General features: G+C 52.8%; 1 protein-coding gene across 3 annotated transcripts in view; it reads right to left on the reverse strand.

Annotated features, from left to right (window-relative positions):
- The window catches only part of RBM19 (RNA binding motif protein 19), a 120,817-nt gene extending 93,914 nt beyond the window's left edge, over positions 1–26,903 (reverse strand). The window contains exons 1-17 of one of the 3 annotated variants that reach the window (XM_027566683.1): positions 26,749–26,903; positions 24,286–24,468; positions 23,787–23,912; positions 23,559–23,597; positions 23,099–23,291; positions 21,740–21,966; positions 20,007–20,087; positions 17,775–17,853; positions 16,440–16,511; positions 15,308–15,511; positions 14,651–14,781; positions 13,771–13,892; positions 13,234–13,330; positions 12,577–12,687; positions 8,475–8,675; positions 6,706–6,835; positions 143–315 (exon numbers count right to left, since the gene is read on the reverse strand). In XM_027566683.1, coding sequence (XP_027422484.1) covers positions 143–315; positions 6,706–6,835; positions 8,475–8,675; positions 12,577–12,687; positions 13,234–13,330; positions 13,771–13,892; positions 14,651–14,781; positions 15,308–15,511; positions 16,440–16,511; positions 17,775–17,853; positions 20,007–20,087; positions 21,740–21,966; positions 23,099–23,291; positions 23,559–23,597; positions 23,787–23,912; positions 24,286–24,468; positions 26,749–26,784 — 2,205 coding nt within the window. In that variant the 5' untranslated portion in view covers positions 26,785–26,903. Of the gene's footprint in view, positions 1–142; positions 316–6,705; positions 6,836–8,474; positions 8,676–12,576; positions 12,688–13,233; positions 13,331–13,770; positions 13,893–14,650; positions 14,782–15,307; positions 15,512–16,439; positions 16,512–17,774; positions 17,854–20,006; positions 20,088–21,739; positions 22,019–23,098; positions 23,292–23,558; positions 23,598–23,786; positions 23,913–24,285; positions 24,469–26,748 lie in introns of those variants that run through there. The other 2 variants (XM_027566684.1, XM_027566685.1) reach the window with 2 other exon arrangements.
- Positions 26,904–27,169: the final 266 nt, after the last annotated feature.

Raw genomic sequence — 27,169 nt, forward strand, 5'->3', positions numbered from 1 at the left:
TTATTCATCTACACGCTGCCGCAGGTCTCGCTTCCAGGCGAGGGGGTGGGGAGTGGGAAACAGATGCAGGGACCACAGGGATAGATCAGCAGACTGGAAGTCCCACCCCCACCCATTCCCTCTGGGCCAAGAAGTCACTTACTCCCTTCAGCGTCTCCTCGGTGGTGTCGAAGTTGAGATTTTTGATAAACAGGGTGCACCCGGGAAGGCTCTCTTCCTCCTCCTCCTCCTCTTCTTCCTCCTCCTCCTCCATCTTTGCTGAAGCATCGTGTGCTGCTCTATCCGTCGGCTGTTCACCTTCTGGGGTCTCACCATCTGCACAGGCCAACCGCCCCCCCCCAACAAAAGAAATCCATTAAATGATGTCTTACCTGCCTAAGCACCAGGACCTAAAGCACAGAACCTGCTAGACCAAGGGGGATCAAGAGGGTTCTGTCTCTGAGTGGCCAGCGTCAGGAAGGGACAGGACTCGGAGACTCTGGCTCATGCTGGGTTTTAGCAACTCTTGGAGGGCAAAGTTGGGGAGGGGAGAAACTATCCTGCTCCTGTCTTCAAGAGAAAGAAGTATGCAGCACAGACCAAAAACCAGGAGCCCTAACTTAGACGAATCAACATTCGTCTGAAGGAACAGCATTGCAGGGGAAGGGAAGGGCAAGAGTGAGGTTGTGAGTTACAGGGTAGGCGTATGGCTGCAACTTGGGCCACTGGTCAGCCCTGGTGGTGAGTGTGGAAGCCTCTTGAGGCTGAGAATCGCATCAGGACCTCCTGAGAAGTTATGCTGCTGGGAAATGTATTCTATTTGGGTCAACCTCCCTAGTTTCTTTCATGATCAGGGTCTGGGGATAATCACCCTTCCCCCACAGATTTTAGAGGCTCCTCCCATACCGACCCCCACCCCCGCCAACCACGACCACCCTGGGGAAATCAAACCTCATCTCAGCCATTCTCCAAGGCAGTTCATCACCACCTCTCCAAGGCTCCCTCCCCAACCCCAGGTCTGAGCCCTGCACACAATGGGGACCCTCCATTCTCTTATGAACACTTGCATTCAAGTAGTTCAAGCCCAAGGGAGCTGCTGGGGTTTCAAATCCGTCCCCTGTATCCTCATGCTGAGCACCAGAGCCATCCCCATCTCCCTGGCCCTTTCTGATGCAAGCCCACTGCCAGCCAGTCCTAATTAAACTTCAACCACTTTGTCATGAAACAATCCTTTCAAGTCCTAATGGAAACAGCAACAGTGAGGACTTTGCCATTCCACATCAGTTGAACGGGCAGCCTCTGCTGTTGGCACTCCCTTGGAGGTGAACCTAGAATCTAGACTCTCGCTCCAGGACAAAAAAGAAGAAATCTACATGAAGGCTCCCTCCCCTACCCGAGAAACTCACACAATTTATCCAACAAGTGACTCCGTGGGGTGGCCATTTGTCCTCAAAACTCAACTTTCAAAGCAAAGCGGGGTGGAAAAAAAGTATTGTTAATGACGGGGAAGAAAGCTATGCAGAGGCTAAAACTCCAGGTTCTGAATGAGAACTTCAATTGGAAAGAACACCATGACCTTCAGCTTTGAAGGACACCCGCCCCACTGGCTCTCCTTGTGCCCGATGTCTTGGAGATGAAAGGAGAAAGGAAGAGATGCTGATCAGATGCCCCACTGCGTGCACGGGCTGGGCCAGGCACTGTGAGGACGTTATCCCATTGCTGACTACAGTGACACATCACCATAGATGGGAGGGGCCCGAAGAAAGTCCTGGAAGTCGCTGCATCTGAACCCTAAACCCCAGGCATCTTCAGGTTGGGAGAGAGGTTCATGGGAGACTAACTGAAAAGAATTTTTTTCTGCAGAAAAGACTGGTGGGATTGATGGTAACCAGGAGAGCTCACGGCCATTTAAGTGGCAGCCTGTTCTTGGCACCAGCCAACGGCTGCCATGTGGGAAGATGGACCCAAGTTATGGACGGGTGCTCGGAGCTTTCACAAGAAGCTGCAGGCTCATGGCTAAGGGCACAGACCTTGGAGCTGGTGGCTGTGGGGCACAGCCTGGCTCTTTCCAGATGTGGGACTTGGTAGAAGTCACTCAACCTTTCTGTGTTTCCTTCTTTCCATTCAGAAAAGGGGAAGAGCAATCACACAGTTACGAGAGTTAATGCACAGAAGCCCAGTTAGAACAGTGGGCCAGGGGGAAACGCTGTGAATCCCCAACTCTGAAGGCCGATGGCCCTGAGAAGCAGGCTGGCCCACGGCAGGCTGTAGAGAACAGCGGGTGCCACAGCTCTGAGTCCAGGGGACTGTGTCTCTGCCAGCCACGTCCCTGGGAAGGGCTTCCTCCTCCCCGGGTGTCCAGGCCCTGCTGTGGCCCACGCCCAGGTCTAGAGAGGTGCGCAAATGGCCAAGGACGAAGCCAGAGGTCGTTGTGAAGTGCACTTCCTCCCCTGACCTCCAGTGGGCAGAGGACAGGAAGATGGGGAAGGAGAAAGGATGTATCATGAACCACACAGATGCTTGTCAACGACCTCACCAGGATCAAGGAAAAGAGGGAAGAAGCAGGAGCAGGATGGGGCCGGGGGTGGGGGTGGGGGTGCTGGGGACCAGGGGGGAGGCTTGGAAAGCAAGGTGGGGTGGAAGGGGGCTGGGAGAGGCGGGGGGTGAGGGGGTATGCTTCCATCTGTGGTTGGCACAATAAAATCCAGTCACGCGTCGCCACATGGGGCTTTATTATAATCGGGCCGCAGAATTTACGGTGGCTCCCTCCCCTTCCCGGCTCTGGGCGCGGAAGGCTGACAGCACAGACTGTTATCAGTTGCAAGCAGCTTTTCAGGACCTCCCCCCACTCGGAGCCCTTTATCTGGAGGTGAGGGTCTTGGTTGTGGAGAGATAAAACACACTGTCCCCCTCCCTCGAGACGGGTACAGAGAATGGAGGGCTTTGCAGAAAAGAAGGCGGGGGCAAGGGGAGGGGAGAGGGGGGCAGTGAACAAAAACTCCTCCATCCATTCCCCTCCTGCTTGCCTTCCTGGGGAGCCTGGGAAAATCCAGGGCTGGGGGCTGGCTGAGTCCCCAGGGCCGAGGGGACGGGGAGCTGGGGGAGCTTCGTGGACAGTGTGTAGAGGGCGGGCGTGGGGGAGGAGCGGGTGAAAACGAACAGCTCAGGGACCATGTATGTGATATGAGTAAGAAAGGGAACAAAAAAGGGTGAACGGAGGCCGGGAGATGAGCTCTGTGGGGATCTGCCTGCCGACGACGCTGGACTCAGTGGGGCCTCAAATCAGCACAGGCGCACACAACTTCTTGGCCCCAAATCCCCTGTATTTGCCACAACTACAGGCTCCCTCCTCCCTGCGCCAAGGCCGCCTTTGTGTGAGTGGCCGCAGGACCTTGGACAGCAGCCCCTCGCAGGAGGCAGGGCCTGGTCTGGTGTGCTCAACACCTGCACTCTGGGGGTGGGCGGGGCAGTCCTCTACTTTCTGACCAGAGTACACTATTTTGGCAAAGCCTCCCCTTGAACGGCTCCAGAACATTCTGCGTCCAGGGCCCACATCTATGACTGTGACATCTCAGCTACCCCCTAAAAGCTCCCCGTCTCCCGATCAGCCTGGGAGCTTCTGGGGAAATCCTGGTCACCCCAGCTCAGCAGCTGGCATCTGGCTGATGCTCAGGGCTGAATTCGAGACCATCCGCTTCAGCTGACAGTGCTGAATTAGGCAGGACGCGGGTCAGAGTAATGGTGATGGACGGGTGGCTTCTCACCGCACTCTCACAAATGCCTCCTGCCCGATGTACAGATGCAGAAACAGCCTCGGAGAAGGCTGGTGGCCTGCCCGGTCACAGGGCTAGGAGAGGACAAGGAAGACAGAGACTTCCCCAGGAGTCATAAGCCTCAAATCCTGAGGACCCAGAGTGCTTAGTGCAGGGCCTGGCGGGGAGGAAATGCGGCTTTGGCCTGTGGACTTGCTCAGCAACCACTTCCTGCTCTCCCACCAGACACTGGGTGCTGCTTTGCCAAGGGCTGGGGTACAGCAGTGCGCAGAAGCGGTGCCCGCCCTGTGGGATGGACGGCTAGTGAGGGAGTCCGACAGACAGGAAGTGAAGTGAAGCCGTAACAATGCACATCTGAAAGTGATAAGCGTTTGCAACAAAGTTAAGAATGAGGTGAGGACTTCCCTGGTAGTCCCCTGGTTAAGAATCTGCCTGCCGATGCAGGGGACATGGGTTCGATCCCAGATTGGGAAAGATTTCATATACTGCCTCGGGGTAACTAAGCCCATGAGCCCCAACTACTGAGCCCACAGGCCCTAGAGCCTGTGCTCTGCAACAAGAGAAACCACCGCGATGAGAAGCCCGAGCACCGCAATGAACAGTAGCCCCCATGTGCCCCAAATAGAAAAAGCCCGCGCGCAGCAACCACCACCTAGCACAGCCAAAGCTTAATTAATTTTAAATAAAGAGGGAGGTGAAGGAGTGGGTGCAAATCGGCACCCATGAGGGGAGCCACGGCGATGACGGCCATGGATGGCGCCACATGCTGAGGCTGAACTAACGATGGAGCACAAATCCTCCAATGTCACCAAGCTCTACTCCATGCTGGGGCTCGGGACACAGGACAAGGATGACCCAGGCCCTACTTTTCACAGGGGGAGATAGAGACGCACAGAAATCCCTTTTCCTGCATTCATTCACTCCTTCGACTCACACTCATTGAGCCACCCTATGCCTGGGGCCCCACGGGGTGCTTGGCACCCAGCAGCGATGGATGTTAAGCAAGTGAAACAAATGAATAAACAGGATAAATACAAACTGTGACGAGTGCCACAGAAGAAAAGGATGGCGAGACAGGAGGGGAGCACCAGGACAGGTGTAGAAGGGCGTAGCCACGTGGCAGCAGCCACCACGCTCAGCGATCCCACCAAGGCAGGGAGAGGCCTCCACTGGTCTGTTCCCAGGACCCTCACTCCTGGCAAATCCGTGCTCTAAAGGACGACTTGCTTTTGGACAAAAAACAAGAGTCACGTCCAAGTTTAATAACTTAAGTGAAAAATCAAAGTTGACGATAATTTGAGGCTGATGGCTGATTAAGAAGAAATCGTGATTACATAAAGAAAATTCCTTTTGAAGAGAGCATAAGCAGGTTGGAAGAGAAGGCTAATCCAATCTGTAGACAAAAATAACTCACAGACGGGGGCTACTGAGGGACTTCTGAAAGATCTGTATCCATGGTTGGTAACCACAATGGGGAGGGGTGCTTTGGGGGCCCCACAAAGCAGAGACTGAGGACTTTTCCTTCCTAACGGAAACGAGGCTTCTTGTCCAGGGGCTCCCAATGCCTTGTAGCGACCGGGCCAGTCCTGAAGGCGGTTTTACCAATCCAGGGCGAACTGGGAAATGCAGACAGCTTAGGGAGGTTTGTGACCAGCGAGGTCTATTCAGTTAAATGGCTGTTCTTTCATCTGAGAATTTTGTTTCCCACTGCTCACTTCTCCCACTCCTATAACACCCATTCTTTTATTAGGGGTAGATGGGAGATGCAGTTCTTTAATCCTTATTTGAATAAACTGGCAACCTGATGATAAGATGGGGGTAAGGAGGAGGGATATTACCGATGGGCGAGATCTTTTTTTAAAAAACTGTTTCTCGTTTTTATTTATCTATTTTTGGCCAAACCGTGTAGCACATGGGATCTTAGTTCTCTGACCAGGGATAGAATCTGTGCCATGCCCCCTACAGTGGAAGCCTGGAGTCTTAACCATTGGATCACCAGGGAGGTCCCCAGGCAAGATCTTACTGTCTGGTTAAGGGGCTGCCAGGTCCCCTCTAAAGATCTCAGATTCTAGGATGGAATCATAGGCCTCTGACCAACTGGTTCTCAATCGAGGGCTGCACTGTCCCCTAGAGGACACCTGGCATGCAGGGGACATTACAATTACAGGGGACACTCCTGACATTCAGGGAGCAGGGTCAGCAAGTTGTCTTACAATTCAATCTGCACAACAGGGCTGACACGGAAGAGCTGTGCTGCTGAGCACCAGCAGCGCCCCCTCCCCACCCAAGCGTGAAGCCGGTGGGGTCTCAGGTCCCTCCCCTTTCCTGCCTTTGCAGTCACTGGACACCAGAGGGCGCCATACCATCCCAAGGACCCAGAGACTGAGTATCTCTCCCAACAGCCAGGCTCACCTATCCTGGCAGATGTATGAACTAGAAGGCTGTTTTCTCTTGCTCTGTTCTGAATCGCTCCTAATAGATTCTATCTGCCTTTTTTCCCCTTTCACAATGAAACGAATTGCCAGTCCAGGTTCGATGCATGATACTGGTTGCTTGGGGCTGGTGCACTGGGATGACCCAGAGGGATGGTACGGGGAGGGAGGAGTGAGGGGGGTTCAGGATGGCGAACACGTGTATACCTGTGGCAGATTCATGCTGATATATGGCAAAACCAATACAATATTGTAAAGTAATTAACCTCCAATTAAAATAAATAAATTTATATTAAAAAAAAAAAGTCAGCCTACCTTAACCATACCCATCATTTTTATGTTGTTTTTTAAGGACATTTTTTGTACCTATAAAATCCAAGAGTCGGGCACCCACCCACCAGTCTCAGGATGAAAAAAATTTTCAACCAAATACCTGATACACAATTTGGTGCTGCCCCCAGCCCTCCGTCCTTCCCCTGCCTGCTGCCTCAGGACACCGTGATCTCAGACCCAGCTCTCACCGGTTTCTGGCTCCATCCTGTCTGTTCCCGCTGGTTCCGCTGGTGCATCTTGGGGTTCTTCTTTCTGGGGGATTGGGCTGGAAAAGACGCCCATTGGAGCCCACTCCAAATAAAGGGGAACGTGGTGGAACTGCAGAGAAGTGGGGAGAGGGACTCAGTCCACAACAGAGACCAAGAGCTTGAGGCTCAGAGTATGGTGACCCTCTTCCCTGACCCCAGGGAGTGGAGTCAGGAGGAGAGGCACAGCCTAGAGCCCTATGTGCCGCCTGAGCCCTGAGAACAGGGGGCCGCTGCTGCACCTTGGGGTTCAGGGGAGAAGTCAGAGCATCTGCTGTCACTGGACACATCTGTGTCCCCTCAACCTTCTCTAACGGGGTGTGAATGGGAAGCGGAACTGGGGGCAGAACCATGGACACAGGGCAGCCCCCTGGAGGAAGTACAGCAGGTCGTGGGACAGCCGGCTTTCTCTCCTTCCACAGACTCACACTCACAGACCGTGCTCGTGCACACGTGTACGTGCAGAGGGTTGTTTTTTTTTTTTTTTTTTTTAAGGATAAACAAGACAAACGGTCTGCAAAGCACTGAAGAGCCTGATAGACAGTAGCTTCTTGCAGCGGGTTGCATGGTGGCCCTTCCAATGGTAAGTCCATGTGCCAACTCCCAGAACCTCTGAATATGGAAAAGTGTTTGCTAAGTAAATGATTCTGAGATGGGTCACTCTGGATTATTTGGGAGGGCCCTAAACCAAATGACAAGAGTTCGTGTAAGAGAAAAGGAGAGGGAAGATCTCAGCTGAAGAAAAGGAGAAAGCTGTGTGGACAGAGGCAAAGACTGGAGTCATGCAGACACAAGCCAAGGGCTGCCTGGAGCCACCAAACACTGGAAGTGGCCAGGAAAGATCCGTGCCCCCACCTCCAAGAGCCTTCAGAGGGAGCATGACCCTTGGCCCCTGAACAGCTTGGTTTCAGGGTTCAGACCCCCAGAACTGTGAGAGAAAACATTTCTGTTCCTTTAAGCCACTAAATTGGTGTTATCATGGCAACCACAGAAAGGAATACACTAATACATATATTTTTTCCGTAATCACCAAAGGGCTTCCCAGGTGGCACTGGTGGTAAAGAACCTGCTTGCCAATGCAGCAGACATGAGACATGGGTTCGATCCTTGGGTTGGGAAGATCCCCTGGAGGAGGGCATGGCAACCCACTCCAGTATTCCTGCCTGGAGAATCCTATGGACACAGGAGCCTGGCAGGCTGCAGTCCACGGGGTCAGAAAGAGTTGGACACAACTGCAGTGACTTAATGGCAACCCACTCCAGTGTTCCTGCTTGGAGAATCCCAGGGACAGGGGAGCCTGGTGGGCTGCCGTCTACGGGGTCGCACAGAGTCAGATGCGACTGAAGTGACTTAGCAGCAGCAGCAGCAGCAGTGACTTAGCATACACCAAAAAGAGGAAGCCTGCCTTTTGGCTTTCAACTAATCGTAGGTACAAGCCATCCAAAGCAGCATGGATGATGGTCAAGTTCACGGGGCACTAGAAAGCTGAGGGGCCCAGGGTTGGCAGGGAACCAAGGCAGGCTTCCCGGGGGATGTGTGGAGCCTGCCTTTCACATTTCCCATCCAAAGGTGCTCCCAGGGGCAGGGTGACAGTTGCAGTCCCGACAGTGACGGTGGTTTCCAGCACACGCCGGGTCTAAGGTCTATGCCAAGATGGCCCATCCGTCAGCTCCCTCTGTCCCCTCCTGGAAGCGGGGCTCGGGTGGCCCTACCTTGGAGTAGGCCAGGTGTCGGAAGGCCTTGCGGGCCTCCAGCGGCTCCAGGAACTCCACGATGGCTGTGATGCCACCCTCTGGCAGGAGCACGCGGCCCAGGCTGCCGAAGCGGCTGAAGGTCTCCTGCAGCTCAGCTGCCAGGGTGCCCGCAGGGAGGTTCTTCACCAGGATCACGGTCTTGCTTCGTTCAGCAGCAGCCTGCAGGGAGGGGGACAGGACAGCTCAGGTGGGACGATGGAAGGGACTCACTGGACCCCCACTGGCAGCAAGTGAGGGGTGGATAAACCCACACCAGGCGCCCACGTGAGACCTGGGGTACCAGGCCCTTAGGAAGCTGGCCCAGGAAACCCTACCCTCTCTGGAGGGGGATAAGGGGCAGGGATGAAGGTGAGGGCTCCAGGGTTGTACCCCCCTCCCCCGCCGGGTCAAATTCCAGCCCCTCCACTTCTGAGGCGAGGCAGATTCTGACACTGCCTCACCACAGCTGGACCTTCCAGAACACTCCAGCCAGGGCCGGGACCTGAATCCCTGCACTCAGGGCCTCTGCCAGAAACTGAAGATCACCTGTTGCCACAAGTGTGAGGAGTTAACACCGAGTGGGAGCGGCCCATGGTCCTCTGGAGTTGGTACGTCCCCAGTCCCTTGGGTGGGACAACTCCCATGTGAATTGGGTGAGTGTTCCCCCCGGGAAAGCCTCAGCCTGCCGCCCCAGCAGCACAGCCTGTACTGGGCTCATCTGCCCCCTCGCCCGTTCTTGCCTGTGTGTTCTGTTCAATGAACTACCTGCGCTTGAATCTGTCTCTGAACTGGCTTTTGGAAGAACCCAAACCAAGATACCAGGTGTCCGACCTTGAGACATACCCTCGGCTATGGCTCAGCTGATCACCTTTCACGGGGACACGACACCCATTTCATGGATCATTCCGGGAAAAGAGTCTATCAAGTTGACATAACCAAACTGATTCAGCATGAGCTGGCTAACGTTAGAAATTATTTTCTTAAAAATGAATGGCAGATGGAGTGCAAGAGCTGAAAAAATTAACAGGAAGAATTCCAGGCATGGGGTCTATCTGGGTACAAGTCTCAACTCAGCCACGGGTCTAATTTGAAACCTCTGATCAAGTGCTTTTCCTCTAGGCCTATTTTCTTTTCCTTTGTTTTATACTGGAGTATACTCGGTAAAGAATCTGCCAATGTAGGAGATGCGGGTTCAATCCCTGGGTCTGGAAGATTCCCTGGAGAAGGAAATGGCAACCGACTCCAGGATTCTTGCCTGGAGAATCCCATGGACAGAGGAGCCTGGGGGGTCACTAACAGTCGGACATGACTGTACAGCTAAACACCACCACAGCTGACTTACAACACTGTGTTAGTTTTCAGGTTAGAGTGAAGTCATTCATTTATACATACATTCGTTCTTTTTCAGTCTTTTCCCATATAAGCAGTTACAAAATATCGAGTTTCCTGTGCTCTTCAGTAGGTCCTTTTTTTTTTTTTTTTAATTGTGTTTATTTTCTGGCCATGTGGCTTGTGGGATCTTAGTTTCCAGACCAGGTATCGAACCCATGTGCCTTGTAGTGAAAGCATGGAGCCTAACCACTGGACCACCAGGGAAGTCCCTAGTAGGTACTTTTTGGCATTTTTTTGGTCACACTACTTGGGGTCTTAGTTCCCCAACGAGGGATCAAAACCACTCCTGCTGCAGTGGACATGCAGTCTTAACCACTCTGGACCACCGGGGAGCCCTCCAGTAGAAGGCCCTTGTTGATTATCTATTTTATATACAGTGGTGTGTGTACGTGTCAATCCCAAAACCTCATTTATCCCTCCCCACCACATCCCCCGCCCCGGGAACTGTAAGCTTTTCTTGGAAGTTTGTGAATCTGTTTATTTTGTAAGTTAATTCACATAATTTTTTAAAGATTCCACGGGTAGGTGATATCATATTTGTCTTTCTCTGAATTATTTCACTTAGTATGATAATCCAGGTCCCTTCATGTTGCTCTAAATGGCATGACTTCATTCTTTTTCATGGCTGAGTAATATTCCAGTCTAGATGTGGACATCTGTATCCATTTATCTGCTGACGGACATTTCAGTTGCTTCCATGTCCTGGCTATCGCAAATAGTGCTTCACTGAATGTTAACATAAATCTTTTCAAATTATGGACGACAAAAGGAGAGGGGGGCAGCAGAGAATGAGATGTTGGATAGCGTCATCAACTCAATGGACATGAATCTGAGCAAACTCCAGGAGACAGTGGAGGACAGAAGCTGGCGTGCTGCAGTCCGTGGAGTCACAGAGTTGGACACAACTTAGCGACTGAACAGCAGTAACCAGATATATGCCCAGGAGTGGGATTGCTGGATCGTATGGTAGCTCAATTTTTAGTTTTTAAAAGAACCGCCATGCTGTTCTTCACAGTGGCTGTGCCAATTTACATTCCCACCAAGGGAGCAGGAGGGTTCCCTTTTCTCCACAGCCTCTCCAGCATTTATTGTTTGGAGATTTTTTTGATGATGGCCATTCTGACTAGTGTCAAGTGATACCTGATTGCAGTTTTGATTTGCATTTACCTAATAATTAGCAATGCTGAGTATCTTTTCATGTGCCTTTGGCCATCTTTATGTCTCATTTGAAGAAATGTCAACTGAGATTTTCTGCCCACTTTCTGATTGGGCTGATATTGATATTTGATTTTTGATATTGTGCTACATGAGCTATTTGTTTATTTTGAAGATTAATCCCCTGTTGATCACATCAGTTGCAAATATTTCCCCCCATTCTGTGGCTTGTCTTTTTGTTTTGATCATGGTTTCCTCTTCTGTGCAAAAGCTCTTGTGTAATTAGATCTCATTTGTTTATTTTTATTTTCATAGCTCTAGGAGGTAGATCCAAAGAGATACCGCTGTGATTTATGTCAAAGAGTATTTTGCTTCTGTTTTCTTCTAAAGGGCCTTAGTTTGTGCATCTCCAAATTGGGCTAATGGCAACACCCACCTTTCAGCTATAGGCCTCCCGCGGTTGCTGTGAGGGTTGAGTGAGGAGAAGGGGACAGAAGCCATCGGCAGCGGGGGAAAGCTGGGCACCACTGGGTGTTTAAGTGTAACTCAGGTCACAGAGCGCACTGTTAAGAGGCATGGACACTTGGGCCTGCATTCAAATCCAGCTCCACCGTGACCCAAGACGAGTGAATCTGTGATTATGGGCCATTCTGCACAAGGGGAGCACATGGTGCTGCCTCCCCGGGGTTGTAATGAGGGTGAAAGAATTAATAAAGCACATAAACGTCAAAGAGTGCTTTGGGAAGCCCTAGTGAACGTTAGACCAGCACATTTTCTGAATTCATCCATCCACTCACCCACGAGATGCCCCTACCCATCATTCCCACTTTCTATGCACCCACTTACCATCCAACCATTTAATTATCCTCCTACTAGCTACCCGTCCTTCCATCTGAACCATTCTTTTATGGTGAAACTCTAAGGTTTGGTGAAGTTGAGGAAACTGCAGATTGGGGGTGTAAAGCCCTGAGACTGAGTCCAGGCTCCTACAACAGACTCACTGTCTGACCTTCTGGTCCTCCCATCTCTGCCCCCGGACCTCAGGTTCCTAGTAAAACGTTGTGTGTGTGTTGGGGCGTGGTGTGTGGTGGTGACGTCAGGTGTTACAACAGGCCCTCGAAGACTTCACTGTCCAGACACCTAAGAACCTCTACGTAGTGGGGCAGAAGCACGTAGAGGACCCTCCCCCAATGTGGCTTGATCCCTGGGATGGTAAGAACCCCTGGAGAAAGGAAAGGTTACTATCCACTCCAGGATTCTGGCCTAAAGAATTCCACGGACTGTATAGTCCAAAGGGTCGCAAAGAGTCAGATACGACTGAGCGACTTTCACACACACACCCAACCTGTGCGCAGAAACTCTTGCCTATCAGCCCCCAAGAGACACCATCCAGCTCCGACAGGCCAGGAGTCTGAGCCAATGATCTTTCTTACTTTAATTGACAGTTGCAAAGTCAACGTCTTTGACAGACCTGACCCTCCAACCCTTGCCCACGTCCCTTGATGTTGAGACCCCCACCCCTGAGGGCACCCACCTGGCTGAAGGAGTCCAGACAGACCCCGTTGTCGAGGAGGAAACGCCGCACTTCCTGGACTAGCTGGGTCTCTCCCAGGGCCACACGCACAGCCACGCTGCCCTTGGTCTCCTGCGGGAGGGAAAGGGAAGGTGCCCTGTCGGCTGTTGGGCAGGCAACAGGTCAGCTGTCACACCTCCTAACAGTCTGAGGAGGAGGCATGGATAGAGCAAGACCCTATGGATGCTCCCCGTGGATGCCCGCTGACTTGATGGTTCTGGGTTCCACGTCTGTCGGGGTGAATCAAGGACCCCATGTTCACCCCTCCACTCGTACGTAAGGGTCTCATGTCAAGTTCATTCATACCTCGGGGCTTCTATACAGACTCAGCTTCACCCTCTGTTCAATTTATGCTAGAATGTCTCACCCCTGAGCGGCCTGCTCGCTCTCACTCTGTCCCCCTACTTGGCTGAAGCTTTTTTCAAGTTATCACCCCAATGCAGGGCGCCTTGGTTAATGACCTCACCTCCTCCTCTGGTGGAAGGTTCAAGAAGAGCTGGACTGTTGCCCTTTATGGCCCTGCTGCCTTCCCACCCAGAACCACTCCCCAAGAGCAGGTCCAGAGCACCCCCTCCCCTGCCCAGAGCAGGGGACACGTCAGACGGGGCGCCCACTCACGTGGTCGAACACTTGACTCTTGGTGGCGCTGTACTTCTGGGCGATGGCGTCGGCCACGGCGTTGGGGCCCATGAACAGCGTGTTCCAGTTGTGAGAGCTGAGGCAGGACAAAGAGATCAGACGGATGGTGAATAGGGGAAGCTCTTTTCAGATGCAAAGCCTGTAAGAAAGGAGCTCCTGGGCCTGCCACCCTAAGTCCCCAAAGCCTCCTTCTGCTCAGTCTTCCCTGGTGCAGGCCAAACCCCCAGGGCCCACAGACAACGGAGTCACGATGATACTAACACCCCCTCAGGTCCGTCAAGCACTCACTCCGCACCAGGGACCAAGTGGTTCACTTACAATAACTCACTTGATCCTTACAACACCATGAAAGTGAGGCACCACTGATTCTGATTCTCCTCATCTTACAGATGGGGAAACTGAGGTGCAACAAGGTTACAGATGAGGGGCTAAGGTCACCACGAGAAGCCGGGAGCCCAGGGGGCAGGGAGAGGAAGGACGAGGGCAGGGAAGCCCGGGTCGGAGGCGGGTATGGACCTGGAGCTGTTGGCTTTGTCCTTGGACTCTTTCTTCTTCTTGTAGGACGATGATTCCGGGGCGTTGGCATCCTCACTGGCCTCCTTCTTGATGGTGGATGGTAACACGTGGAGCATCCTGCCCTGGAGTGGGGACGAGAGGAAGGAGGTGAGGACAGGCAGGGGGCTAGTGCTTCTACATCCTGCCTGGGGGACGCTGGCCTCTCCACGCGGGGGCTGGACCAGCGCTGAGAGTTCTGTCTTAAGACGGGAGTCTCGGGCAGAACACCCACGAGGTTAGCACAGGGGTCTGATGCCGCCTTAAAGAGCACGCTGCGCAGTTTGTAAGTAACGCCTGTAGGCTCTCCACCCTACCCTGTCCCTGTGAGCATGTGCGCCCCATGCGGGCAAGAATCAGGTCCGGCCTGGCGCCTGCAGGGGATCAACAGATCATGAACGAGTGAATGAATGATAGGAAAGGGAGGCGCGTGCACCGAGCATGCTACTTGGAAAGAGAAGCTTCCTACATTCTATACTGTGGCCGTTTCAATGCCCGGTTCAAAACCCTTTCCTTCCTTACTCCTCCTCCAAGTGGTATTTCTCAAGCTGGAGAGCATGTTCATTTAATCCACAAACACTTTTTAAAGGCCTACTATGTGCCAGGCGCTCCTCTAGGCACTAAATCAGGGACCAGAACTGAGCAGACCCTGCCCTCGGGGTGGGGGTGGGGGTGGGGGGACCCTCCCAGCAGCTCAGATCAGGAGGTGGCTTCACGGGCATCAGGTGCGTGTCCCTAGAAGCTGCCTTGCACGTCCGTGCCTGCACACGCGCATGTGCATACACTCACGGCCTCCTCCCACCGCCTGGGCCCACCAGTCGTCTGCCAGCCCACAGGCCATCACCTGGAAAACCTGCCCGTCCACCTCGGCATAGGCCTTCACGGCGTGCTCCGGGAACATGAAGGTGACGAAGGCAAAGCCCTTGGGCTTCTTGGTCAGGTTGTCGATGGGGTAATGCAGCTCCGACACGGGACCTGCGGGCAGGAAGGGCGTCAGTGTCCCATGGGCCAGGGCCAGGTGTGAGCTCCGGGCAGGAAAATGCTGGGCACTAGTCAGGGGAGGGGTTTTAACCAGTGAGAGCGTGGAGCTGAGGCGGCTGCTGAACTAAACAGGAGGACTATTTAAACAGCAGAGTTCAGACTGGAGAGCACTTCATATTCGCACACACAGTGAGTGGGCTTCCAAGACCAAAGTCAGAGTTTGGACACCAGGGATATCTCAGAAAACCATACCCAACCCCGTCAATTCTGAGTTTTAATGAGTGAGGGCTAAGGGAGTCTGGGTTCAGATCACAAAGGGTGGCTGTGATGCTATCTAGGACTTCGAGCTCCTCTACCTACAACCTGACTGATAGCAGCTCAGAGATGATGAAGCCCAATTTATGGATGAGAAAACTGAGACCAGCAAGGGAAGTCGTCAGGCCAAGGTTAAGCCTAGGCAGACAGGGACTCAGGCCACTTGCCCTGGGTGCGTGCAGTGAGCCGGAGGCCACCACCCTACCGTATCTGGAGAAGAGCTTCTCCAGGTCCTCCTCAGAGCTGGTGTAGGGCAGGTTCCGCACGAAGAGCCTCCCGGAGTCGGCCAGGTCCTCCTCCTCTTCGTGCTCCCCAAGTGTCCGGCCTTGCCAGGGTTTGGCACCATTCTTCAGGGGCGCCTTGGCCACGGGGATATTCCTTTCCCTGAACACCTCGATGTAGCGTCCACCTGGGCAAGGGAAGGTCGTCAGGGCCCGGCCGGGGGGAGGCCCGGAACCTCCCAGCTTCCAGATTCATCGTTGCTGCTGCCTTCCAGAGGCCACGGCGAAGGCGGCTGGGGATGGCACCGCATGCCAGGCTCTGCTCACCAGGGCGGTGGCCCCAGATGAAGCCGGGCCTGAATGTCACTCAGCCTGCAAGCTCGGCTTCAGCCCTGCGGGAGCTGGCCTGGGTCACGGGGCTGCATCTTCCCGATTCCAGGGCCCGGTCCCTGGCGCTGCCCTGGGAATCATCTCGGGTGACAGCCCCACCCTGGTGGTGCCGCTCAGCTGCGTCCTTGCATCGCTCTGAGCAGCTGATTAGACTGCAACCATCACCTTCCCTCTACACGCACATAGGCGCTCAATAAATCCTACCACCTGGGCTGCGAGCAAAACTCCTTAGGTTCCTCCCTTCTCTAAGAGAACTCATGTCCTCACAAGGGGTTGATGGCTGGATCTGAGTCACCTGTCCACACCAGGGAGGGGTCAGAGATCACGTCCTTGTAGAGAGTCCAGAGACCTCCCAAGTCTGGACCTCAAGTTCCCTGTACCGGAATGGCCCCGCCCCACAAAGCCAGAGCCAGCTTCCTCAATTCCTCCAGCCTTTGCTCCAATGTCACCAGCTCAACGTGGTCCAAGAAGACAAGATCCTGTTTAAATCCTCCAATCCCGACCCTTGCCTGCATCTGTCCACAGCACAGCCCCTCTGGTTACCGCCTCTCTCCCCCTCTCGATATGTTTCCTCTACAGGAGACTCAGCCTGATCTCTGCCCTAGGAGGGCAGGGGCCTTGTCCTCAGTGCCCCAGGCAGTGCCTGGCAGCGCACAGCAGACCCCTAACGTGACCTTACAGAGTAACTGACTGCAAGAGCCCCTGCCACCGTGCGGGCATCCTTACCCATGTACTCCCTGTTGCACTTCAGGGCCTTCCTCACTTCCTCTTCACTGCTGAAATCCACAAAGACGTACCCTGCCAAAGGACCACGACAAAGGTGAGGTCCGCAGGCTGCAGACACTGGTGGGCGCCACGAGGAACACTCACGCTGTGCTAGGTGTTTGGGGGAAGCAGCAGGGAAACCTACAGTTTTTGGCAAATCCCACAGGTTCTTCTTTCCACTCCCCTCTCCCCAGGGCAAATTTCCCTCTGCAGGAAGAGTTCTGACCCTGTGGCTGGCTTTCTGGAACGAAAGTGCTGGACCACAGGAGTCACGAACATAGGCGATCTTGGCCTCCCTCCCAGCCTCACCCCGCGCTGACCAGTGCCTGCTCCTTGGCCTTCTCCAGACAAGTGTCTGTGGTGGCAGGGCTGTGCCCAGCTTGGCACCAGAGGGGCCACCTGCACAGTGACCGCCTGTGGCTCTGACTGGCACAGACAAGGAGGTGCCTTTCCAAGGAGTCTTTCTGAGAATGAGAGGCCTCGACCTCAAGGGGCCTCAACCCCGAGAGCCACAGAGGGGCCTCCCCTCCCCACTTTCCTAGAGGCATGCTAAGACAGAGGTCTCCAGCCTTTCTGGCACCAGGGACTGGTTTCGTGGAGACAATTTTCCATAGACTGGGAGTGGGGGGTGCTGCGTTTCTTGTGCACTTTATTTCTGTTATATTGTGGTAACACGGTAATTTGAGCGATGGGAGTGGCTGTGAATACAGACGAAGCCTCCCTTGCTCGCCAGCTGCTGCCCTCCTGCTGTGCAGTTCCTAACAGGCCGTGGACGTGTACCAATCTGTGGTCCAGGGTTGGGGAACCTGAGTTAAGGGATGTGTCCACGGACACATGGCTAGCAGGTGGCAGGGCCGTAATTTGCGCCAAAGGCCAGGGTTTTGGTCTGTGTCACAAGACCCTCCCCTTGGGGACTGCAAAAGCCCCCAGCCCAGCCCACCTGCCTCCTCGGGCCCTGCCCCAGACCCTCCTCTCACCAGCAGGGGGCCATCCTGAATCTGATCGTGGCCTCTTCCTACTTTCAGTCCTCGGGGGTCCCCAGCCCCTGGGCTGAAGGCCACAGTCATTACTGAGCCTCCAGGCCTGGGGGCCAGGCCTGCTTCCACAGCCGCACACCGCATGCCCGTGGCGGGGACAGGAGACAGACTCCGTCCTGGCACTGTCACATTCACTGAGATGGGGCCACAAGGAGAAGAACAGCGACTACCCTCAAAGCACCTCCACAGTTCCACTGTCCCAACCTTCTGGTCCAGGAACCTGCCTCTCCAGCCCCCCCGGAAACAGCCCCCGCCTCACCTGTTTTGTTCCCATGAGCATTTCTCACTATTCGAATGGCCACGGGTTTCAGAGGTGCCAGGAATTCCATGACATTTTTCTGTGAGGAGAAGAAAAAGTTTTTGTTCCCCATTTCAATACAGATTTGGTCTGTATTTCTTTAATTACCAGTGAACTCAAGCATCTTTCTGGGCCATTTGAACTCTTTCTCTTAGAAGATATCCTTGCTTCTACTTTTCTGTCGGGTCATCCATAGCTCCCGATTTCTACTTACCTGTTCGTAAGTTAAAGAAACGAGTTCTGTCTGTTGTTTGTGTTGTAAATGCCTGCTGTTTGCCTTTTGACTTTATGGTACAAAGTTGCCTTAGAGAAGTTTTAAATGTTATCTAGCCAATTAATCCATCTTTTTCTTATAACTACTGAGTTCCACAAATTACTCAGAAAGATGAGATGTCATTTTGACCTGTTGCACTGATAAAGAGGGATGCCCAGGGTTCACAGGCACTCTCATACTCGGTTGAAGAGAGCATAAACTGGCCAAGCTTCCAGAGAGGGACTGATTTTCTGTATCCAAGCCTTAATAATGTACGTGCAGGTGTTTGTATAAAATATTTATACAAGCCAGGACTGGCAAACAATAGCCCACAGGTCAAATACTGCCCACAGCTTACAAGCTAAGAATGGCTTTTACATTTTCAAAGGATTATAATATTAAAAAAAAAAAAAAAGCACAACAGAGATCATATGCCCACAAAAACCTAAAATGTGCACCGATGTCGATAGAGAAAAGCCTGCTGACCTCTGATCTCAAGAAATGTGCTGACTGCATCATTATTCAAAACAGCAGAAGACTGGAAACAACACCCATGTCTCAGTTTAGGGGGTTGGATATAAGAGACATATGAGATGTGGGGTTTGATCCCTGGGTCCAGACGATCCCCTGTGAGATGGAATGGCGACACAACTCAGTTTTGTCTGGAGAATCCCCATGGACAGAGGAGCCTGGCGGGCTACAGTCCATGGGGCTGCAAGGAGTCAGACATGACTGAAATGACTTAGCAGCAGCAGCAGCAGCAGCACTGAATATAACACAGTGCATCCAGAGTAAAGAAAAGCACGCAGGGGACTTCCTGGTGGTCCAGTGGTTAAGAACTGGCCTTGCAATGCAGGGGGCTTGGGTTCGATCCCTGGTCAGGGAACTAAGATCCCACTTGCCCCAGAGCAACTAAGCCCATGTGCCCCAACTACTGAGCCTTCGTGCTGCAACTAAGACGTGACATAGCCAAGTAAAGAAGAGCATGCAACGTGAAAAATGGTGTTGCAGCAGAATATTCAATATTCAGAAATATTTATGACATAATATGATGGGGGGGTAAGTTTCAAAATAGTTCCTGCTGTAGAACTGCATTTTAGAAAGAAAAGACATAGGTCAGTGTCTGTATACAAAGAAAAAAAATCTCTACGAAGATGCACCCAGAATTGATTAGTGGTTGTCAGTGAATGGGATATAGATGTAGGGCTTGGAGGAGCCTGCTCCAATTTGCCTGGGAAGGTCCTTCTTTCCGCCTATAGTAACCAGACCTGGAGGTCATTAGTCCTGCATCCAAGGATCCTCTCTAGTTACCACTCCCCTCTCTCCAGGCAGTTGGGTTGGCAATTTCTACAGTCATCCCAGCAATAGGTCACTTTTGCTTTTTTGTTCAGCTACACTAACAAAACTTCCTACACTGAACATATACTACTTTCATAAGGAGGGAAACTTACAAAGTGTTCTCTCTTGTGTAGATTCAAAGCCAGCAAACTATAGGATGCAGGCCAAATGTGGCCCGCTGCCTGTTTTTGTAAATAAAGTTTTATTGGCACACAGCCATGCCTACTGGATTGCCTGTCATCTAGGGCTGCCTCTGCTACAACAGGGTTGAATAGTGGTGACAGAGACCAGACTGATCACAAAGCCTTAGGTATTTACTAGCTGGTCCCTTTTTAAAAATTTTTAGCAGAGCTAAGTTTGCCCACCCCTAGTATAGATAATCAATGAGGGAGCTCAGTCTTTCTCTGTCTCGGTATAGCCGTCTGTTTTCTGAGCCTGACAATGCCCGAGATTCTATGTCTCAGCCTTTTTGGCCCCCAGTTCCCTACAGCTCAAGTCCTCAACTGACCCCGAAGCCCCAGCGAAACAGAGGCTCCAGGCACCCTTAGCTTTGTCTCCCCCTCCCCAGGGGCTCCCTGCCTCACCCGGTTCCTGGCACGCACCTCTGTGACGTTGAATGGGGCTCCCCGCAGTTTCACAGTGTGGGGGGTGGTGGGTTCCTTCTGGCTGGCTGGTTTCTCGGTCTGAGTGATGGCAGAGAGCAGAAATGATCGCACTGAGGTCCCAGGTGTGGCTGCAGGAGGAGCCGACCTGGGCGTCCCAGTGAGTGTGCTGAAACCCCTGCCGCTAGGCGAACGGGCGATGCCCGGAGCATCGTGCCTGCCAGGGATGCGGAGTCTGGCCAGGGCCTGGCGGAGGAGATGCCAAGCCTCCGTGTGGCCCCAAGATGAGGGCCAGAACCACAGCCTGGCTCACGGGGGGTCTGCTCGCAGGGGCCCCAGGCCACACAGAGGGGCAAGAGACATGGAAGGAGCCCTGAGGTGACATGTGCCACCACGGAGTCAGGGCTTACTCTATGCCAGACATCACACAAAGCACTGCGCAGACACAGCCGTCCTCCTGAATCTGTAAAACAGTCTTACAGAGGTTACAGGTTCGGGATGTCCTCTGTAATTTTAGAATTGAAACAGCTCTGAAAAACACCTAATTTGGGGGTTAATTCCTTGGGTAATAAAACTTGCCCTGATTTGGACTCATTTGCTGGTGCAATCTGCTCTGAGCTGTTCCCGCACAATTTAAGGTTTACAATTATCCCAAGTAGATGAGCAATCAGGTCTAACATCACTGCAGAAAGAGTCATGTGCTTTTGTGGGGCGCTGCCCTGCGTGAGTTGTGGGATACGTCCCTGAAGCCTGCAACTTCTGAGTTCCAGTGCACACTCAGGCACGGGGGTTGACCTTCATCTAAGATGAGGCTCAGCGAGCCCTGGGAATCAGACACAGGGACCAGGGCTCGCTGAGCCTCATCTCACATGAAGGTCAGAGGCCAGAGGAGAAGCACTTCACCTCGGGACCCATGGCTGCTCCAGGTCAGAGCTTGGAGTTGAACGCAGTTCCCTGACTTAGCCACACTTGACTATCTCTTTTGAATATGTATTTTAGGAAAAGAGAACAGGAGGCAGCAATTATGAGGGGGCAGAGAAGGAAAGGAGGGAAAAGAGAAAGGAGAAAGAGGAGGAAGGAGAAGAGGGAATGAGGACCCAAAGGATGTGGGACGCTGTCCTGAGCAAAGAGAACCCTCATGTGGGAGACGGGGTGGCCGTCCTGGAAGGCAGTGCCCACGTTTTAATCTAGACTCCAGAGCCTGGCAGACCTGGATCTGGGTCCTGACTCCCACCACTACCCAGCCATGCCTGTGGGCAAGTCACTTCCTTTCTCTGGGCCTCAGTTTCCTCACCTGTACAATGGGACAAGAAACCCCATTCCCCCACAACTACCATGAGATTCAGTGACAAACAACATGCCTGGCATTGAACCTCACATGTAGTCAACGCTCAGTTAATTTCATCTACTCTTACCGACTGTGGGCTCACACCCGACTACCTTCCTACTGAATACTAAGTATAGTATATTCAAGACCCTTTTTCAGCTTGTTTACATCCCCCCCAACTCTGGAGGGGCAGGCAGCCTCTCTCTTAGCAAAAGGAACCAAATTCAGAGAGGGAGTGTGCTTGCTTGGGGTAACACAGCAAGCAAGCAGCTGGGCTGAGAGCTAAGGCAGGTCTCCAGGCTGCTGAACTATCCTTCCTTAATATTAAGCTCCCCACAAAGGGGCTGCAGGGAAGGTAGGCGAGGTCCAGGTCTCCCTCCCCAGGTCCTCACAGATCCACACACACCTTGGCTGGGGCCACCTCCCTGTCCTGCTGGGCGGGGGCAGCAAAGGAACCCTCTTCCTCTGACTCACTCCCCTCTTCACAGTTCACAGCTTCATCTTCACTCTCCTCTGAGGACGGTGACTCAGCTGCCACCACCTTGGACTTCAGGTAGTCCATGTCGGACAGCTCCTTCTGCACGGCTGCCTTGGGTTCCTTGGGTTCCTTGGGTTTGAGGCCATCCTCCTCCTCTGGAAAGATGGAAAGGCTGGAATTGGTGATGGCTGCGAGCAAACCAGAGGGCTGGGGTGGCAGACAGCGTGGTGGTGTGACACATTAGGTGCCAAGCTCATGGTGACCAGGAGCCCCTGCCAAGCCCCCCTGGTGCCCAGCAAGCCCTTGGATAAATAACTGAAATGACAGTGTTCTGACAGTTTCCACACTTCACGTGGAGAATTTCAGGGCTCTCTCACCAGCCTCTCTTACTGGCCAAGTGTGAGACTTCACGACTTTTTGAGACCCTAGAGAGGATTTTTACTCCTTGAGCCAGACCTGGCAGTGGCTCCCAGGCCTAACAAGGAGCTCGGGTTTTACCCCAGTTGCTCTTTCAGGGGAAATCCAAACTCCTCGTGGGGTCTGGTGAGCTCACTGGCTTCTCCGCCAGCCCCCTCTGCTGCAGCCGCCCTGAGCATGTGGACACCCCCTGGCTCCTGCTCTTCCCACTCCTCTGCCACGCCTTTCCCTCTGCCTGGAGCCCCTCCTCACCCTCCACCCTCTCTGAGTCCCCCCAACTCCCACTGAGTCCTTTGGATCCCAGCTTTGCACAGAGACTTTACCAGTCATAGAACTCACCTCAAATTCACTCCCTTGCCTTTCAACCGAAGTTGATTCCACCCCTCGATCACCGCACTCACCACGCTGAGCCCCTTATGGCTACACCGTGAGCCCCTTCTAAGGACAGAGGCTCATCCCTCACCGCCTCTGTTCAAGGACCACCCTTCTCCGGGGCCTCTCCCACCCCCCACTTCCTGCTTTCTCTCTGTGGCACTCACGTTCACATCATTTACTGAATACTGAATAAAGGAATCAGTCTGATTCCTTTACTGTTTCTTTCCCCACCAGGACGACAGCTCCATAGGAGCAGACTCTCGTCTTTTGCTCACTGCTACATCCACTGCCTGGCATACAGCAGGCGCTCAATCAATTCTTGAGCGAGTAATCCACTGACTGGATAAGGGACCAGGATCGATCAAGTCCGACGTACCCATGGTTGGGATAATCAACCCTCTACGGGGCAGCATCTGATCTGCTATCTCCCAGGTCACTCGTGCTCAGGTGTGGGCAGGTGCAGGGCGCACACTATAGCGGGGGGCATACCCTCACCTTCCGAGTTCTCCCCATCTTCCTCCTCCTCGCTCTCCTGCCCTGAGTCGGAGTCAAAGTTCAGGTAATCGTTGGCTGGCTTGCTCTTCCCTTTCGAGGGCTCAGCGTCCAGGGCATCGTTCGCCCAAGTGGCCACCTGTGTCCGCTTCTGGTGAACCGACAGGAACTCCTGGAACTCATTATCGTCTTTCAGCTGTGGGCGCCAGAGAAGCGGGAAGAAGAGAGAACAGGCAAAGTAGGTCAGGGAGGGCTCAACCTTGCTAACTCTTTGGAGAGTAACCACGTTCTCTGAGGCCATGTTCCCCCAGTCTCTAGAGGGCTCCCGGGGGCCAGGGGGGTTGGTCCTGGGGAGAGTGGCACTGGACAGAAAGACGAAGCCACAGAGACATGGCAAGGAGAGATGGGTGGCAAGGGCCGTCTCTGCTGCCCACCCTCCGCGTGGCCACCGAGACAGACCCACCTTCTCCAGTTCACCTGCGGCCTTCTTCTTCTTGTCGTCCTGCAAACAGAAGGCACAGGTGTGAGGGTCAGAGATGAAAGGAGATGGAACCCCACTGCCCTGGGAGGGCTGCTTTTGGGAACCATCCAAGAGGGATTCTCAGATCCCTCTACCTCCCACTACCCTGCCTTCCCGGGGTGACTGCTCTGCTGACACCCGGGATATGGCCGGGAGTGACCATCCACGCACTTTCTTAGGTTCTGTGGAGATGGTGTCTTTGTCTTTTGGGGGCGGCTTGGACTGGCTCGATTTCTGAGCATGCTTGCTCCAGGCTCGGGGCTTTGTCGGGTCCCCAAAGGCCTTGCAGAACTCCACCTGCGAGAGACAGAGAGGCTGATGATGACACCTGCCACCACGCCCAGCACAGGCGGGTGCTGACCAGGGGCAGTGGGTGAACACTAGACCAGAGCTTCTCATTTGGGAGCAGCGGCAACACCATCACCTGTGAGCTTGGGAGACACACAAATTCTTGGCTCCTCTCCCCCAACGCAGGGAATCAAGAGACTCTGGGGAAAACCGCTTCTACAAATGCTGCAGGGGATTAACAAGCACGAGGATCTGAGAACGGTGAGGAAGACCAAAGGCATCACGGTCTGGAAGGGGCCAGGCACTGGTCTCGCGTGTGGAGAGAAAGAGCCAGGGCATCCCTGGCGACAGGCAGGTGGGGGTGAGGTCCATGCCCGCTCACCGTGATCCGGGACGTGTCAATAAAACTCTTGTTGAAATGGTTCAGCGCCGTCTGGGCCTCTTCCTCGGACTTGAAGCCGATGAAGCCAAACTTGCGGAACTTGCCGTCTTTGGTGAACTTGAGGCTGCAGTCCGTCAGCGTGCCAAAGGCGGTGAAGAGCTGCCGGAAACGCTCCTCCTTCATCTAGGACAGGACAGGAATGGTGAGGGAGGAGCTGGGAGGCCTCGGAGCCAAAGGGACAAAATGGGCTGGGAACCCGAGACCCCGGGATTCCTCCCCTTAGGCGGGGCAGTGGCAGAGCATGCTTTGTGGCTGGCACCTGGTTCTAACCCAGCTCCAACACTGGTCTGTGTGTGGCCTTAACCAAGTCCCTTCATCAGTGAGGAAGTCAAGACTCAGAATCCTGCAGGCCTGTGGGCTGCTAGGAGGTTAATGAGACCTATTGTGCCAGGAGCCCAGCACAGTAGCTGCTGCGATGCAAACATCTAACAAATGCTGTCACAGTAGATGTGTGAAATACGGAACATGGTAAACCGCACAGTGTTCGCTGATTGTGGGAGACAGGAGTAAGCATCTTTACAGCTTGTTTTCAGGACTCCTCATAAGCACCGTTCTATGTCCCAACAGTCAGCTCTCAACTTTGTTTCCTGGCCTATTTATACCCCCAAAGACTACCTGCTGACTTCCACTATGAAAGATAAGAAACCTACATCATCCATTCCTCCCTTCCAGTCTCTGTTATTTATTGTTTTTAATTCATCATTTACCCTAAATAGGTTACTTTAAAAATACCAATTATTGGGGGCTTCCCTGGTGGTCCAGTGGTTAAGAATCTGCCTTGAAATGCAGGGGACACGGGTTCAATCCCTGGTCCTGGAAGATCCCACATGCTGTGGAAGGTCTAAGCCTGTGCACCACAACTACTGAGCCCTTGTTCTAGAACTTGTGCTTTGCAACAAGAGATGCCACTGCAGTGAGAAGCACTTGCTTTGCAACTAGAGAAAACCCCCACTCAGCAATGGAGGCCAAGCACAGTCAAAACTAAATAAATAAATAAAAATCTTAAAAAAACCCATCTATTACTGATCCATCCTTTAGCTTTAGACAGCATCTCTTGATGCCTCACTCTGATGAATGAGGATTTTAGCATGGCGACCCTTTCTTCCCCTCTAACTACCATCTCATTTTGCTTCTCAGTATGGCCTATCTCTTCCTATTGTATATCTTGTCTGATAAATGAAAGAATTAGTTACAAACAGTTGTAGTAGGAGCTGACAATATGCAGGCTTACTGTGTGATGACATTAAGGATTTTGAAATAAGTAACTTGTCAAGAAACGCCAAGTCATAAAAATGGTTACTCTTGGAGATGGAGGACAGGACAGAACAAAAGTCTTTGCTTGGCTGGCCAGTGGCTAAGACTCTGTGCTCCCAATGCAGGGGCTCCTGGTCAGAGAACTGAATTCCATATGCCACAACTAAGAGTTCAAATGCCACAACTAAAGATCCCACAGCCAAATAAATATAAAAAATTTTAAAGACCCTTAAAAAAAAAAGATTTTGCTCCTCATTTTATACTGAATTTTAATAATCATATGGTAAGTGATTATCCCCAACCTGCCACGGAGAAAAAAAAGGTAAAGTAAAAAACCACAAAAATGAAACAGAAATGGCTTTATGTTCTTACTCTTTCTAAGGAGTACAGATCTCTCATGCCATCCACATGGCACATTTTGTATTTGGGGAATGAGCTTACTGGCCACACCAGAGGTGGAGGGCCCTCTCCACCCAAGGAAAGGTCACTGTTAAATACGTACAGACAATCCTCTGGGGTAGAAGGCATCTAGCCATCTGACACTACACATTCAGCTATCTTTTCACATTTATTCGGGATGCTTTTATTGCATGCCTACCACAGTGCCAGGTTCTGTGGGCTCTAGGCAGAGACAAGTATGACTGGGCCACCCCTTTCCACTTACGGAATTAAGTGGTTTAAAACCTTTCACAGTCACTCAGTTTTCTTAAAACTATTCATTCCTACTGCCCTCAAGGCGAGAACCGGGAACTATAACGCAGGTACCCAGCCAATTACACCCCATTTTTCTCCCAGACAGTATCCCAAATGGAAGAGGAATGTAGATGCAGTGTCTAATTCAGTCAGAAGTCAACAAAAAAAAGGGATCGAACAAGGGGGTTATGGGAGCAAGGCATTCGACACGACGTGGAGACCAGCACCTCCCTGGGAAAGAGGTTTGGGGTACCAAGGGGCCAGATGTAAAACCTTTAAGAGGCACTACCCGTCTCTCCCAGCCGTCAAATGAATCTGCCGACAATCCTGCGGAATCATCCAGGAACCCTGCCCGAGAGAGAAAGCCCCTCAAGAATCCCCAGGCACCTCCCTCCCAACCTCCAACTTCTGGCTGGGTCCCAATTTCAGATTCTCAAACCCAGTTTCTGTACTCACCCCATTCGGGAGGTTCTTCACGATCAGTCGCGACATGGCGAACTGTCCCACTGTTTTGATTTCAGCACGAATAGGCAGCGACTACCACCACTAACTTTCACGCTACCGCTCTGGGCGCCGCCATCTTTGGCAAGCCGGAACAAAGTCACGTGCTAGAGACGTAGCCCGCCTCTACGGAAGTAGGCGTGGCCAAAGACCTACCCAAGGAAGTTACACCCTCTAAGGGGCGGGCCTGAGTGCTTGCATCCTGCGCAGGCGCAGGCTGTTTGGCGGCGCCTGGGTAAGACACCGTAATGGCTAGGCCGGCAGGGGGCGCTCGTTCGTAACATTGGCAGGGAATTGACTGGCTGGAGCAGTGTTTGAACTGTGCTTAAGCAGAAATCGTTTTAGCTATCTTTTCCGTTTTATTTTATTATTATTC

This window comes from Bos indicus x Bos taurus, chromosome 17, assembly GCF_003369695.1.
Source record: "Bos indicus x Bos taurus breed Angus x Brahman F1 hybrid chromosome 17, Bos_hybrid_MaternalHap_v2.0, whole genome shotgun sequence".
NCBI classification, from domain to species: domain Eukaryota; kingdom Metazoa; phylum Chordata; class Mammalia; order Artiodactyla; family Bovidae; genus Bos; species Bos indicus x Bos taurus.